At 39.3% G+C, this 17,567-nt stretch overlaps 1 protein-coding gene across 5 annotated transcripts in view; it reads right to left on the bottom strand.

Moving 5' to 3' along the window:
* Nucleotides 1-17,567, bottom strand: part of STX8 (syntaxin 8) — a 175,774-nt gene that overhangs the window by 47,306 nt on the left and 110,901 nt on the right. For 4 of the 5 annotated variants that reach the window (XR_012154742.1, XM_073310277.1, XM_073310279.1 and 1 more), the window contains exon 7: nucleotides 14,286-14,387. Coding sequence is in view for 4 of the 5 variants with exons in the window: in XM_073310277.1 (XP_073166378.1) it covers nucleotides 14,286-14,387 (102 nt within the window). In the remaining variant the exon portion in view is untranslated. Of the gene's footprint in view, nucleotides 1-14,285; nucleotides 14,388-17,567 lie in introns of those variants that run through there. The other variant, XM_073310280.1, reaches the window with a different exon arrangement.

The raw sequence follows: 17,567 nt of genomic DNA, 5'->3' as shown, positions 1-17,567 counted from the left end.
CATTTCTCTGAAGAGGGCATGTAGGGGGAAATAGGGTTTTTTTGAAGTGATCATCCACAAAGGGCTGTAAAAAAAAAAAAGTATAAAGTGTGTTTCCCAGAATCATAGAAATGCAGGAGCAGAAGGGATCTTGCGAGATCATGAAGCCCAACCCCACATACTGAGGCAGAACAACATACACATAGACAGAGCACCAGGACTGGCATCTGTGCCGCCCAGCTGGAGCGAGCCCCACTGCCGCACAATCTAGAGCACCGGGGCAGGCCGGCGGCTCTCGCAGCCGCGCTGGCCAGCAGGAGCTCGCAGCCCTGCCGCCCAGAGCGCTGCCAGCACAGTGAGCTGAGGCTGTGGGGGAGAGGGGACAGCAGGGAAAGGGTCGGGGGCTAGCCCCCCTGGCCAGCAGCTCAAGGGCCAGGTAGGAGGGTACCGCAGGTCAGATGTGGCCCGTGGGCCGCAGTTTGCCCACCTCTACTCTAGTTCCTTACCACCACCTTCCAGCTAAGAAGGGCTGGAGGCATCTGCCTTGAAAAGAACACAAGGTGCTCAGTCCTCTGAGGGACAGAGAATGAGGCCTCCACAACTCTCCTGTCTACTGCAGGCTGAGGAGCAAAGGACTGAAGCAGTGTTTCAAAATCCTACCACAACATTAAAAAAATTACTTTTGTACAAATAGTTAATCAGGACTTTTTTAAAGCAATTCAAAGTCATGACATGGAAGTTATGATAAAAAAAACCCAAACAAAGCCACCAACTATGCTATGAAAGAATGGGCACCATCAAGTTAGTCTCTGACTCTGATAACCTACCGATTAACATGTTTCAGCATTATTTCTGGAAATTCAAATTGGTGATTTAATTCTGAGATGTATCCCAGGAAACAAAACTGTAAGCAACTACCCCTGAATATTTCAGACAATTCCAAGTTTTCCTTTTTATATTCAAATATAACTAATTACTTGGCCATTTGGGATGATGGATGGCTTGGGTGAGGTAGGTGCTTAGCGTCTCAGCTTAGGCTGATTGTACCAGTTTAGTGGTATGTGGGCTGCCAACAGCTGCTCTAAATCTGCTAGGTGCAAACAAGCACTGGTGAAGTTCAGTCTGTTTGAACAGCTGCATATGTAAATGTAATTAACTAGGTGTCTATTAGAGAGACAAGGTGGGTGAAGTAATATCTTTTATTGCACCAATTTCTGTCTATTGCCTGTTTTTTTCCTCACCCACCCTTTACTCTCATAAGCATACTGTGTGCCACCCTCCCTCCTTCACAAGAGAAAAATCTGACCACTTGTTGCTCACTAAATGGGCCTAACCTTTATTAGATCTTAGAGTGTGTGTGATTTATACCTTTACAGATGAGTCCCAGAGACTCCATTCTCCAGACCCCCATCATTCTTTTATGCCCCTAAAATATGGGATTTTGCTATCAAAGTTTAGTCATCCTGTGAATTATTTAGGTTTTCGGCTGAAGTATTTCCATTAGGGCTGTCAAGCGATTAAAAAAAATTAATCGTAATTAATCACGCTGTTTAACAATAGAATACTATTTATATAAATTTTTGTGGATGTTTTCCACATTTTCAAATATATTTATTTTAATTACAACACAGAATACAAAGTGTACAGTGCTCACTTTATATTTATTTTTTATTATAAATATTTGCACTGTAAAAAATAGGAAATAGTATTTTTGAATTCACTTAATACAAGTACTGTAGCGCAATCTCTTTATCATGGAAGTTGAACTTACAAATGTAGAATTATGTACACAAAAATAACTGCATTCAAAAATAAAATGCAATGAAAAACTTTAGAGCTTACAAGTCCACACAGTCCTACTTCTTGGTCAGCCAATCGCTCAAACAAGTTTGTTTACATTTGCAGGAGATAATGCTGCCCGCTTCTTATTTACATTGTCACCTGAAAGTGAGAACAGATGTTTGCATGGCACTATTGCAGCCAGCATTGCAAGATATTTATGTGCCAGATACGCTAAAGATTCATATGTCCCTTCATGCTTCAACCACCATTACAGAGGACATGCGTCCATTCTGATGATGGGTTCTGCTCGATAGCGGTCCAAAGCAGTTCAGACCAACGCATATTAATTTTCAGCATCTGAGTCAGATGCCACCAGCAGAAGGTTGATTTTCTTTTTTAATGGTTCGGGTTCTGTACTTTTCTCATCGGACTGTTGCTCTTTTAAGACTTCTGAAAGCATGCTCCACACCCCGTCCCAATCAGTTTTCGGAAGGCACTTCAGGTGCTTAAACCTTGGGTTGAGTGCTGTACCTATCTTTAGAAATCTCACATTGGTACCTTCTTGTGTTTTGTCAAATCTACAGTGAAAGTGTTTTTAAAACGAACAACATGCTGGGTCATCATCCGAGACTCCTATAACATGAAATATATGGCAGAATGTGGGTAAAACACAGAGCAGGAGACATACAATTCTCCCCTAAGGACTTCAGTCACAAATTTAATTAACGCATTATTTTTTTAACAAGCATCATCAGCATGCCCTCTGGAATGGTGGCCAAAGCATGAAGGGGCATACGAATGTTTAACATATCTGGCACATAAATACCTTGCAATGCTGGCTACAGAAGTGCCATGCGAATGTCTGTTCTCACTTTCAGGTGACAAGCGGGCAGCCTTATCTCCCGTAAATGTAAACAAACTTGTTTCTTAGCGACTGGCTGAACAAGATTTAGGACTGAGTGGACTTGTAGGCTCTGAAATTTTACATTGTTTTGTTTTTGGGTGCAGCTATATAACAAAAAAATTCTACATTTTTAAGTTGTGCTTTCATGATAAAGAGATTGCACTATGGTACTTGTATGAGGTGAACTGAAAAATACTATTTCTTTTATAATTTTTGCAGTACAAATATTGGTAATATAATAATATAAAGTGAGCACTGTATACTTTGTATTCTGTGTTGTAATTGAAACCAATATATTTGAAAATGTAGAAAAAACATCCAAAAGGGTTAATAAATTTCAGTTGGTATTCTACTGTTTAACAGTGCTATTAAAACTCATTAATCAAAATTAATTTTTGTAATTGAAATTAATTTTTTGAGTTAATCATGTGAGTTAACTGCAATTAATCAACAGCTTTAATTTCCATATTTGAATTTCCAACCAAAAAAAGGAAGTTTTACCCAGGAAGAAAGCCCATTTTCCAACCAGCTCTATTCATAACTAACAGTTCTACAAACTGTATCTAGTAACCCATTCACATTGCTCCTGTCACTGCTAGGGTAGTGCATTGCATGCATTACTCTGTTTTTTTTTATTTATATACTTATGTATGTTAAACACTTTGTTTCTGTATAGTTCTCTGCATTCCAATTAATTATTCTGATTGTGATCCAGTGTACCTGTTTCTCCATCAGATACTTTTAAATCAGATTACCTGAGTGAATTTCACACATTACTCCAAATTAAGGGTACGTCTATACTACCTGCCGGATCAGCGGGTTGTGATCGATCTATCGGGGATCGATTTATCGCGTCTAGTGTAGACGCAATAAATCAATCCCCGATCGCTCTGCCGACAACTTCGGAACTCCACCATGGCGAAAGCGGAGTCGATGGGGCAGCGGCCGTTAGAACGTGAAGTAAGTGATTCTAAGTCGATCTAAGATACATCGACTTCAGCTATGCTATTCTCATAGCTGAAGTTGCGTATCTTAGATCGATGCCCCCCCACACACACACAGTGTGGACCAGGCCTTAGTCTCATCAGTCACTGATGCTGCACTAGAATATTCTCCTCTGACTTGAATTCAATGCCTTTATTTATAAACCCAGAACTCGTTGCTTCAGCTGTTTCCTAGGATTGTGCCAAAGGTTTGAGAGCCATCCACTCTTGTCCCTAGATCCTACTACAGATTTACATTTTGCAGCTGCTAATGTATAGGTTTGAAAATGTATAGTAGAACCTCAGAGTTATGAATACCTTGGGAACAGAGGTTGTTTGTAATGCAAATATTCATAATTCTGAACAGACCATTATGGTTGTTCTTTCAAAAGTTTATAACTGAACATTGACTTATTACAACTTTGAAACGTCACTATGCCAAAGAAAAATGCTGCGTTCCCTTCTCCCCCCCCACAGTTTATGTTTAACACAGTACTATACTGCATTTGCTTTTTTTTCTTTTTTCACCTCCGCTGCTGCCTGATTGTGTACTTCCAGTTCCAAACAAGGTGTGTAGTTGACCTCATAATTCTGGTGTTTGTAACTCTGAGATTCTACTGTATTGTGTTTTGAAATCTGTGTCTTGCCTCATTACCTTACATTTTTTCGCACTGAACAGCACAATCCACTCATCCCGTTTGTTTTTGTTTATTTTTTAGTTATCCAAAAGATTAGAGGGGAAAATGTTCTTCTCCTTTTCTCCCCAGTATACTGTCTCCATTTGGCAGCATTGTTCCTGTCACTGTTTCACATTGCACCTGTACAGCAAGTAGCAGATGAGTTTCCCCTTATGCATGCATGGGTCTTTTCTTCTTCCCTGCTGTGAAAGCATTTAAAGTGTTGTGTAAAGCCACAGAAAATTGGCAGGAAGGACAACCAGAAAGGTGTGGTACCTGGAAATACTTTTAACCCAGACTTTAAACTAACTTAATTCTAAACCCCTTTCCTTAGCTTTTCTTCTGGTCTGACCCCTGAGTGATCCCCTTCACTGTTTCTTCTTCCAACCCTTGGAACACGTGTTTCTGACTCTTGAATCAATTCTCTGTCCTCCTTTGTGAATGCTGTGACAAATCATTCATGTCAATTTGCTACAACAGGTACCTTTCCTGTCACTGCTCCTGTACCTCCAGCTCCCCATTCCACGCTGCACTTTCAGATGAACCTGCTGCTGTCATTTTAGACTGTAAGCTCCTTTGGGCAGGGACTGCCTTTTTATGATGTGTGCGTAAAGCAGTGGGCCCCTGCTCCTTGAGTGGAGCCTCTAGACATTACTGCAATATAAATGAATAGTGTCCAAACATCCTAACAGTGCACCCTACAGAAACAGACGCTTACCTGCCTGCCTTTACCATAGTATCTGAGCACCTCATAATCTTTAATGTATGCATCCTCACACACCTCTGTGAGGCAGGGCATCATCCGATGAAGTGAGCTGTAGCTCACGAAAGCTTAGGCTCAAATAAATTTGTTAGTCTCTAAGGTGCCACAAGTACTCTTTTTCTTTTTGTATAAAGACAATATACAGCAAAAGACAAGAAAGCTAAAACGAACCAAACCTCCATTCACATTGCAGCTTACTTGCCTTTTGTTATATTTTGTACATCAGAGGAACAAACCCGAGTAACTGCCATAGGTATCTGATTGTGCGTGTGCCCTTGTGTGTAAAAATGGCATAAACTAGGTTCTTCTAATTCATCACTGCATCAAATACAATGCTGCAGTCTTTTAGCTTCATTGCAGTAGAAGTTCAGATTCCTTGATTATGAGAAATGATTAACATGGTATTGCTATATGGAATACACCTATTTTAACATTAGTGCTAAGCAGCAGGAAAGTGGAGGCTCCGATTTTCCTGTCGCACACCATCCTGTTGAGGGAGCAGTGCTGCTGGTCCAATTTGCACTTTGTACACAATACATTTCTTTTGTTTGTACCATTCTGTCTCAGTTGTTCACACGAAACACCTTTCTGGACAGCATTTCTTAAAAATGGAAGAAACTCAAGAGGAAAAAAACACACAGAGAAACATACAACTTGGCAGGCCAAGAAAACTAATCAAGTTTCAAGCATGGACAGGTGACTCAGAACCAATGCAGCTTTCGGGAAGAATATTGGTGTAACCTTTCTGAGAAACAGACTGCAGGAAAGGTTGATTTAATGTCACACTAGACCTCCACTGCTCTAAAAATAAATAAATAAATTGATAGAGACTTGCTCATCTAAACACACAATGTACGTCAGAGGAACAAACCTGAGTAACTATCATCCATAATTTATAAAGCAAATTAAGTTCATGGCAAAAATAACTATTACTGAGAACAGAGGGATCGTAGAGTCTGGCAGGAAAAGGCCACAGTCTGCATGAATCATTACTTTCTAGAGGAAACCTTATATAATCCAGGCTACTCTATTTTAAAATAATTGAAGCCTCCTGGAAACTAAAAACAAACTAGCAAGTTTGGCAAAAACGCTGCATTAAAATTCAAATTCACTGGTGATTGGTTAAGATAAAAAGGAAGCCTGTTCCCAACTTACTCTACAGTAGCTTGAGTCTTAGTTTCAACTTCCTCAGAAACCTTTATCAAAAGATAAGTGAAATGAACACTAGACACACATCTAACTGGGTCCATCAACGAACGAGTTCCTAGAGAAAGGCTATTAGATTGCAACGCCACCTTGTGGAACAGGAGAAAAACTAAAAGTGAAACAAACCCTGACTGATTAGATCTAATTTTACTGTGGTAGAAAAATCGCCAAGGGCACAACTGATATGTAAATTCATTCATAGTTGCTTCCTATTTTCTTGGAAGTTCAGAGTGGTCCTGAGTAACAATGGCAAAGACAGGCTCCTCCCCAGATTACTGTTAAGAATGAAACGATATAACCATGATGTCAGAAATATAAAACTTGCTCCTCTCTTTGCACTTTCTTTCACTGCGAAGAAGCCATCCCATTGCTTGCTGCCTCCTTAAGAAATATGCCTTTTCTCCTTAATCCTACTCCAAGAGCCTGCTATAGGAGACCACCCAAGGAGTGTCCTCTGAATGAGAAATGGTATAGGATCACATGGACGCCAATCCCCTCCCATCTTTTGTTTAGAAGACTTCATCCCATTAGGGCACTTGTCTATGACCTCGGTCAGAACTAGAGTCTAACCTTGAGTTCTACTGAAATGAAAAAACTCAGAAAAACCAGACCATTAATCCGCTTTGTTATTCAGTGGACGCATTTTAGAACAGTACAAGTATTCTTTTTTTTTTTTTTTTTTCAAATTCAGTATTTAACCTTATCTATACATGTGAAACTGAACAGCAGACCTCTATGCTAGCATTCATAAGACCTTATTATTTGGTGCCTGTATTTTTACATCAGGGTCTTTGATACAAAATTAATCTGTTCCATTATTGTTCTCAAATCTCCAGTTTGAGATTGTTTGAAGCATCTCAACTTGAATTTTACCCTTAATATTTTTAAAGCCATATTTCAGGTTTTTTTCTTAGAGCCAGAATTGGTATGCTAAATTGTGTATGTACTTTATTGTGCCTATGAAATCAAATATATAAACATCATGATTTGTGACTGTTTTTGAGTTCTGAATACAAAGAAACAGTGACGCAATTTAGCACATTCTCCTTTGAAAACCTGACCACAAAATATTATGTAATAATTCCATTATAAAAGCAAATATTTTGCACTAAGCCATTCCTGTGTCGTCCAACTTCTTAAGGATCAATAGTATATTTCTTACGCTGCTTTTTTACTTACTTGATCAATGGTTTATGTGAGCATGATGGTAAAAGGTGAATGACAACACAACTGCTTCATTAATGGAAATGGAAGTGAAAAGTGTCATCAGCTATCCCCCATTGGCATACACTTCTATGGAAATGAAATAGAGCCAAGCAGCATACAAACATCATCTGCTTGTGGAAGACAGAGGATTGTCAACAATAATTTCAGTAGAAACAGTACCCTGACCAAGGGCTCAATCATGTGCCCACTGAAATCAATGGGAGATTTGTCACTGACTTCAATATGGCGGTCACTGGGCCTCCAAGGGGATGCACTCAAAATGACAATAGGTCATAATTTGTTGGAATCTAGGCTGGGATTGTCATAAGCACTCAGCAGTGGCCTAATTCTGCCCCCACTGAAGTCAAAATGAGTTTTACCACTGACCTCACTAGGATTAAACACTGCCAAATTAAATGTAAAAAAGTAATAAGAAAAGCCAAAAAGGGAGTTTGAAGAACAGCTAGCCAAAAAATCGAAAGGTAATAAAATGTTAAGTACATCAGAAGCAGGAAGCCTGCTAAACAACCAGTAGGGCCCCTGGACGATCGAGATACAAAAGGAGCACTTAAAGACGATAAAGTCATCCCGGAGAAACTAAATGAATTCTTTGCTTCAGTCTTCATGGCTGAGGATGTTAGGGAGATTCCAAAACCTGAGCCGTCTTTTGTAAGTGACAAATCTGAGGAATTATCACAGATTGAAGTGACACTAGAGGACGTTTTGGAATTAATTGAGAAACTTAACAGTAACAAGTCACCGGGACCAGATGGCATTCACCCAAGAGTTCTGAAAGAACTCAAATGTGAAACTGCAGAACTATTAACTATGGTTTGTATCCTGTCCTTTAAATCAGCTACAGTACCCAATGACTGGAAGATAGCTAATATAATGCCAATATTTAAGAAGGGCTCTAGAGGTGATCCTGGCAATTACAGACCGGTAAGTCTAACGTCAGTACTGGGCAAATTAGTTGAAACGATAGTAAAAAGAATAAAATTGTCAGACACATAGAAGAACATAAATTGTTGTGCAGAAGTTAACATGGTTTCTGTAAAAGGAGATCATGTCTTACTAATCTATTAAAGTTCTTTGAGGGGGTCAACAAACATGTGGCCAAGGGGGATCCAGTGGACATAGTGTACTTAGATTTCCAGAAAGATTTCTAGGTCTCTCACCAAAGGCTCTTACGTAAATTAAAGTTGTCATGGGATAAGAGGGAAGATCCTTTCACGGATTGAGAACTGGTTAAAAGACAGGGAACAAAGGGTAGGAATAAATGGTAAATTTTCAGAATGGAGAGGGGTAACTAGTGGTGTTCCCCAAGGGTCAATCCTAGGACCAGTCCTATTCAACTTATTCATAAATGATCTGGAGAAAGGGGTAAACAGTGAGATGGCAAAGTTTGCAGATGATACTAAACTGTTCAAGATAGTTAAGACCAGAGCAGACTGTGAAGAACTTCAAAAAGATCTCACAAAACTAAGTGATTGGGCAACAAAATGGCAAATGAAATTTAACGTGGATAAATGTAAAGTAATGCACACTGGAAAAAACCACCCCAACTATACATACAACATGATGGGAGCTAATTTAGTGACAACTAATCAGGAGAAAGATCTTGGAGTCATCGTGGATAGTTCTCCGAAGATGTCCACGCAGTGTGCAGCGGCAGTCAAAAAAGCAAACGGGATGTTAGGAATCATTAAAAAAGGGACAGAGAATAAGACGGACAATATCTTATTGCCCTTCTATAAATCCATGGTACGCCCAGATCTTGAATACCGCGTACAGATGTAGTCCCCTCATTTCAAAAAAGATATACTGGCATTAGAAAAGGTTCAGAAAAGGGCAACTAAAATGATTAGGGGTTTAGAACAGGTCCCATATGAGGAGAGATTGAAGAGGCTAGGACTTTTCAGCTTGGAAAAGAGGAGACTAAGGATGGATATGATAGAGGTATATAAAATCATGAGTGGTGTGGAGAAAGTGAATAAGGAAAAGTTATTTACTTGCTCCCATAAGATAAGAACTAGGGGCCACCAAATTAAATTAATGGGTAGCAGGTTTAAAACAAATAAAAGGAAGTTCTTCTTCACTCAGTGCACAAGCAACCTGTGGAACTCCTTACCTGAGGAGGTTGTAAAAGCAAGGACTATAACAAGGGTTAAAAGAGAACTGGATAAATTCATGAAGGTTAAGTCCATTAACGGCTATTAGCCAGGATGGGTAAGGAATGGTGTCCTTAGCCTCTGTTTGTCAGAGGGTGGAGATGGATGGCAGGAGAGAGATCACTAGATCATTACCTGTTAGGTTCACTCCCTCTGGCACACCTGGCATCGGTCACGGTCGGTAGACAGGATACTGGGCTGGATGGACCTGTGGTCTGACCCGGTATGGCCATTCTTATGTTCTTATTATATTCAGACCGATGTGGAGCATTTTTGAGAATTCCACTTGAGGTGTCAATAAAATCCCAATTGCAAGGCAAATAAAATAAAAACCCTAATTCTTCTATCTCAATTGTACATAACCAATGAGACAGTAAAAATAAAGTAGCAACTCTTTGCAACAACCCCCATCAACAGATCTCTTCATTTAAAACCAGTTTTCTCTCAATACATAGACAAGACTAGTGCATAAATCCCACCACTTGATGGGAGACAAAGTCCATTAAGGAACCTGAAATTCTGTTCACAGAAATAGGACAGCCACAGAAACACTGAGTGTGTGTGTGAACTTCACGTAAAGTTCTGACTGCATCAGGGATTCTCTGGTTTATTACTACGTTGGCTGCTAACGTTCTTCGATAATACGAATATTGATGATGCCGTGTCAAACACACTAATATATTATATTATGCTCTTAAATTATTCCTCTGCTGAAGTCAGAATCCTCTGCAAGGACAGTTGTCAGAAAAAGACATTAAAATGAGGCACAACTCACAGGAAGAGATAAGAGCTAGAATAACAAAGATACTGTTTTCATGCAAATATGTTAAGGATTAAAAAACCAGGGTGTGGGAGAGCCAGCCAGAGAGAGAGAAAGAGATCACAATTATTTTTTGTAAATCCAAAGTAACCCTACTGAAAGCCAATGGGTTAGTCTGCATTTAAACCAACGTCACTGAGATCAGAATTGGGCCCCATACTTCTAAAACTGATTTGCAAAGTTACCTGTGAGGTGTCAGTTCTTTAGAAAAGCTCATGTTCATCTGCGAGCTTTTTCTGACTTTAGAGAGACACAGTGGGTGAAATAAGAGCTCTTCTTCAGCTCTAGGAAAAGTACTCAGAGCGTCACAGCTAAACACAAGATTGAACGGATTGTTTAGTATGAGTACCTTTCCCAGACCCACAGAAGAGCTCTGTGAAGCTTGAAAGCTTGTCTCTCTCACCAACAGAAGTGGGTCCAATAAAAGATATTACCTCTCCCACCTTGCCTCTCTAATATTCTGGGACCGACATGGCTACAACATTGAAAACATTTTCTGACTTTAAATCTTTTTTGTGCTGGGCATGCTTGGCAGTAGGGGAGAATGATTGAGAAATGCTAACAGTAACATGTTAGAACTACAGTAGAACCTCAGAGTTACGAACACCAGAGTTACTGACCAGTCAACCACACACACACCACTTGGAACCAGAAGTAACAATCAGGCAGCAGCTGAGACCCCCAAAAACAAACAAACCCCTCCCACCCCCAATAAACTATAGTACTGTGTTAAATGTAAACTACTAAAAAAATAAAGGGAGAGTTTAAAAAAGGATTTGACAAGGCAAGAAAACGTGTTTTATTTAAATTAAGAACATTAAAAAGCAACATTTTTCTTCTGCATAGTAAAGTTTCAAAGCTACATTAAGTCACTGTTCAGTTGTAAACTTTTGAAAGAACCACAATAACATTTTGTTCCAAGTTACAAACATTTCAGAATTCCGAACAACCTCCATTCCCAAGGTGTTTGTAATTCTGAGGTTCTACTGTATGTACTGCCTAGCACAGTTATTACAAGATAACCGAATGATCAGACAGCCAAAGAGTAACTAGCTATTTGAGGCCAGTCTATTGTTTATGTATGCACAAATTGTTATGCAAACACAGGAAGACCCACTGGGGTAGATTCAAAAGGGCAGTATTGAAGCAGGCAGACCTCCTCACCCAAAGAATTTTTTTCCCAATGCGGACAGGGTAAGAGGGTAGTCTGTGTATCCTCCTAATTTCCACGTTTTACAGCTTCATACTCTCAAAACCTGTATCACAGTCGCTACCTTAAATTGTTGGGGAGGGATTAATTATCTTGCAACATTGTCTGGATACTATATTTATATTAAGAAACTTTCAGAAAGGGGGAAAATATATCTAAGAGCTGAGAAATTATTAGACACACTAGATATTGTTTGATAGCATTCCATAAGCAGTCATTTTCACTATTTCCCCTGAACTGTCATTTAGCTTGGCAGTTTCCCACGGTTATACAGAACATTGATTTTTCAAGCTTTTTTCATTTGTGGACCACTAACAAAATTTAGAATGGAGGTGTGAATCCATTTGGAAATCTTAGACATAATCTGCAAACCCCGGGTTGAAAACAAATGTAAAACCACAGAAATTGGCAGGATTCAGGAGCAAATATATCAGATACTACTTTAAGTTTAATTTTGTTTAGCCTGCCTAGATTTTGAGTTTCAAACATACAAAAGAATTACAAAATAAAAATGTCAGTCATATCTATGATTCTTTCCACAGCTGATAATTTTTGGGTTAGGTGGAAAAGTACTCCCCTGCCAAACTAATCTGTAGTTGGCATCTGAGCTTCACTTAAACAGATTGAAAACAAGCAGTTCAATTTAATTCACAGATTCATACATTTAAAGCCAGAAGAGACCATTATGATCATCCAGCTTAACCACTTTCATAACACAGGCCATACAAATGCATCAAGTGATTTCCGTATCAAACCGATAACTTCTGACTGAGCTAGAGCATAATATCTCATAGAAAAAAACATCCAACAAAACTCATCACATCCTTAGGTAAATTGTTCCAATGGTAATTACCCTCTATTAAAAATTATGCCTTAATCTGATCTAAATTTGTACAGCCAGTGGATTTTTGCCTGCTAGATTAAAGAACCTTCTATCAACAAAAAACATCTTTTCTTCATATAGGCACTTATTGACTAATCAAGTGTCCTCCTAGCCCTCTTCTCACTGTTAAGTCACATAAATTGAACTCTTTTAGTGTCTCACTATAAGGTAGGGAAAAAACCAAGGAGTACTTATGGCACCTTAAAGACTAACACATTTATTTGGGCATAAGCTTTCGTGGGCTAAAACCCACTTCATCGGATGCATGCAGTGGAAAATACAGTAAGAAGATATATATACACAGAGAACATGAAAAAATGGGTGTTGCCATACCAACTGTAACGAGCCCAATTAATTAAGGTGGGCTATTATCAGCAGGAGAAAAAAAACTTTACGCAAAGTAAAAACTATTTCCCCATGCTAATTTTCCCCCCCTACTCACACCTTCTCACTCCACCCTACTCACACCTTCTCACCTTCCCCCCTACTCACACCTTGTCCACTGTTTGAAATGGGCCATCCTGATCATCACTACATAGGTTTTTTTTTCTCCTGCTGATAATAGCCCAGCTTAATTAATTGGTCTCGTTACAGTTGGTATGGCAACACCTATTTTTTCATGTTCTCTGTGTGTGTGTGTGTATCTATATCTATATATCTTCCTACTGTATTTCCACTCCGTGCAACTGATGAAGTGGGTTTTAGCCCACGAAAGCTTATTCCCAAATAAATTTGTTAGTCTCTAAGGTGTCACAAGTACGCCTCGTTTTTTTTGCTGATACAGACTAACACGGCTATCACTCTGAAACCTGTCACTACAAGGTAGGTTTTCTAGAGCTCAAAATCATTCTCGTACTTCTTTTCTGAACTCTCTCTAAGTTGTCAACACCCTTTTGGAAATTGTGGACAACAAAAATGAACACAGTAATCCAGTAATGGTCTCAACAATGCCATATTACCATTTCTATTTGACATTCATCCAAGGATCACATTTGTTCTCAGCCACCGCATGACACTGAAAGCTCATGTTCAGTTCATTTTCTGCCACAACCTCCATGTCCTTTTCTCAGTTACAGCTTTCCAAAATACAGTCTCCCATCCGACTAATATGACGTAGATTCTTGGTTCCTAAACGCACAGCCTTGCATTTAGTGGTATTGAAATACATGTTCAAGTGAGGCTCCCAGTTTATGATGCGATCCAGATCGCTGTGTAGAACTGACCGGTCATTAGTTACCACTCCCCCAATTTGGTGTAAACTGAAAACTTCTCCAGCAATGATTTTATGTTTTGCAGAGCAATGATAAAGATACTGAATAGCACCAGATCAACAAATAATCCCTGTGGGACCCCACTAGAAATATCCCCTCCCAGCACTGAATGATGATTTGCCATTTACAGTTACTTTTTGAGATCAGTTATCCAATTTTCAATCAATTTAAAGTGTACTGCATTGATTTTGTATAGTGCTATTTTATAACCAGAAAATTATGTGGTAATTAGTCAGATACTTTAAGGGGGCTTAATTATATTATATCAACACTGTTACCTTTGTCAGCCACATTTTAAATCTCATCAATTAACAATATCAAGAATTTTCTTGAGAGGGAAACCACAGCACATACAACTTTCTTGGCACCAGGGATAAATTTGTTCCTGTGAACTTAATATGAGTATAGAAGTACACAAGCCATTTCCTACCACAGGAAGTTGACTTTTTGTCCACCATCTTCACATGCCGGGTTTGACTGCGCAGTTTGTCATCCGTATTTGCTACCAAATTGGTGAGGTCATCGATGATCTCTGGGGAAAAGGAGCAGCAAAACACAACAATTAATATCTGATGTTCTCTTGCATCACTTCCAAACAAACTAAATGTATACCCCCAAATCAAAAAAACAGCAAGAGGACCAGAAACATGGCCCCACCATTAAACAGCAGACTAAAGGTGGTGGTTTGCGTAAAAAGGCATCATTTAGGAAATTGGGAGTCAAATTCTACTGAGGAATGTAGAAAGGAACACAAACCCTGGCAAGACAAGTGTACAAATATGATTAGGCAGGGCAAAATAGAATTTGAAAAGCAACTAGCAAAACACACAAACTAAACAGCAAAAATATTTTCAAGTATACCAGAAGCAGGAAGTCTGCCAAACACTCAGTGGGGCCACTGGACAATCAGGGTGCTAAAGGAGCACTCAAGGAAGACAAGGCTATTGCAGAAAGGCCAAATGCATACTTTACGGCAGAGGATGTGAGGTAGATTCCCACAATGGAGCCATTCTTTTTTGGGTGATGAATTTGAGGAACTATCCCTGACTGAGGTGTCCACGGAGGAGGTATTGGAACTAGCTGATTAATTAAACAGTGATAAGTCACCAATACCAAATGGGATTCACGCAAGAATTCTGAAGGAACTCAGATATGAGATTGCAGAACTAACAACTGTGGTATGTAATCTGTTGCTTAAAGTAGCCTCTGTACCAGATGACTGGAGGATAGCTAATGTGACCCCAATTTTTAAAAAGGCTCCAAAGGTGTTCTGGCATTACAGGCTAGTAAGCCTAATTTCAGTACCAGGCAAATTGGTTGAAACTAAAAAGAACAGAATCATCATACATACAGATGACTGTGATATGTTGGGAAAGAGTCAACACAGCTTTTGCGATATAAATCATGCCTGACCAATCTATTAGAATTCTTTGAGGGTGTCAAAACAACATGTTGACAAGGGTGATGCACTTAATATAGTGTACTTGAACTTTCAGAAAGCTTTAACAAAGTGCCACACCAAAGGTTCTTACGCAAAGTAAGCAGTCATGAGATAAGAGGGAAGGTCCTCTCATGGACCAGTAACTGGTTAAAAGAGAGGAAACAAAAGGTAGGAATAATAAATGGTCTGTTTTCACAGTGGAGAGAGGTAAATAATGGGGTCCCCCAGTGGTCTGTATTGGGATCTGTGCTGTTCAACATATTCACAAATGATCTAGAAAAGGGATAAACAGTGAGGTAGCAATGTTTGTGGACAATACTAAATTACTCAAGATAGTTAAGTCTAAAGCTCTTTGTGAAGAGTTGCAAAGGGATTTCAGAAAACGGGGTGACTGGGCAACAAAATGGCAGATGAAATTCAATGTTGACATGTGCAAAGTAATGCACATTGGAAAACATAATCCCAACTGTATACACAAAATGATGGGGTCTAAATTAGCTGTTACCTCAAAGAAATCTCAAAGTCATCATGGAGTTCTCAGAAAACATCTGCTCAATGTACAGCAGCAGTTGAAAAGCAAAGAGAATGTTAGGAACCATTAGGAAAAGGATAGATAATAAGACAGAAAATATCAGAATGCCACTATATAAACCCAAGGTATGCCCTCAACTTGAACACTGCATGCCATTCTGGTTGTCCCACCTCAAAAAAAGATCTATTAGAATTGGAAAAGGTAGAGAGAAGGGCAACAAAAATGATTAGGGGATGGAACAGCCTCCACATGCGGAGAGATTAAAAAGACTGGTACTGTACAGATTAGAAGAGAGACAACTGAGAGGGATATGATAGGGGTCTATAAAATCACAAATGGTGTGGAGAAAGTGAATAAGGAAACATTATTTATCCCTTCACATAAAAGAACCAAGGGTCACACAATGAAATTAAACAGCCAGGAGGTTTAAAACAAACATAAGTACATATTTCTTCACACAATGCACAGTCAACCTGTGGAACTCGTTGCCAGGGGATGTTGTGAAGGCCAAAAGTATTAATGGTTCAAAAAAGAATTAGATAATTTCATAGAGGATAGGTTCATCAATGGCTATTAGCCAAAATTGTCAGGGATGTAACTTCATGCTCTGGGTGTCCCTAAACCTCTGACTGCCAGAAGCTGGGACTGGACAACAGGGGATGGGTCATTCGATAAATTGCCCTGTTCTATTTAATTTCCTCTGAAGCATCTGGCTCTGCCCAGTCAGAAGACAGGATATTAGACTACATGGACCACTAGTCTGACCCAGCTTGGCTGTTCCTATATATTCTTATGGAAGAGGCTCACAATTGCAATTTCTGTAAATGTTTCTGCAAGCATTAGTTCCACTGCAGTGATTGCAGCAGGACAAAATTAAAAAGTTTCACATTGTTTCAATACACTGCAATGTACAAATGGCAATTCCACTTATAGCCAAGCTGTTTGGTGGTGGAAGAAACAAAACAAAAACAACACACTGATTAACTGGAAGAGGGCTCTCCTGCACATACTTTTTAACAGAAGGACAACGAAATTCCAGGCCAAGCCTTGCCCAGTCCCATGCACTCATTGGATGTATCCTTGTCCTAAAAACCAAACTAGGTGAAAAGCCTGGGTTGAGATTTCCAGAAGAGGGTGCCAAAACTTACACACACCCAATTTTGAAGATCTAGGCATACGGTACAAAGCTATTCTCACAGACCTTAAAGAAGACCACTTTGCCATTTAAAATTTCCTCAGAATTCATCCTGCCAACTAGAAATAGAATTCAGATCACTTTCTTAATGGTCAGCACCTCTAGATTTTGTTTAGAAATGTACACACTACTTATTTCTGGATGTGTGAATCCTCTACATTTCAACTGATTTCTACCATGCAGTTAGGAATGAGTTTCATGTGAAATGAATGAAATCAAGGAGCACAAATTAGCAGAGGGACAGCAGCCAGAAACTGCATAAGGTTTCAGCACATCTTCCTCTGATTACACTTCTCGGACTTTCCCTGCTATTGATCAAGGTCTTAATAAATTCAATTCAGTATCTTTTCATATAAGTTCTGGGCTCACTGGAGTGTCAACTGGCAGGTGGTGACTTATGAAGTCATTTGTGCACAAAAGGATCCTAGTATTGCATTTCTCAGTTACAGCGCTAATGAAACTTCAAGACTTAATTGACTGAGGAAAAAAAGACAAAAGAAAGAAGAGCAAAATTGAATTATGTTACATCTGTGATACTGAAATA

Source organism: Lepidochelys kempii, chromosome 14 (assembly GCF_965140265.1).
Source record: "Lepidochelys kempii isolate rLepKem1 chromosome 14, rLepKem1.hap2, whole genome shotgun sequence".
In the NCBI taxonomy this organism is placed as follows: domain Eukaryota; kingdom Metazoa; phylum Chordata; order Testudines; family Cheloniidae; genus Lepidochelys; species Lepidochelys kempii.
Note: the sequence above shows the minus strand (reverse complement) of the source record. Positions and strands in the feature narration are given on the sequence as shown.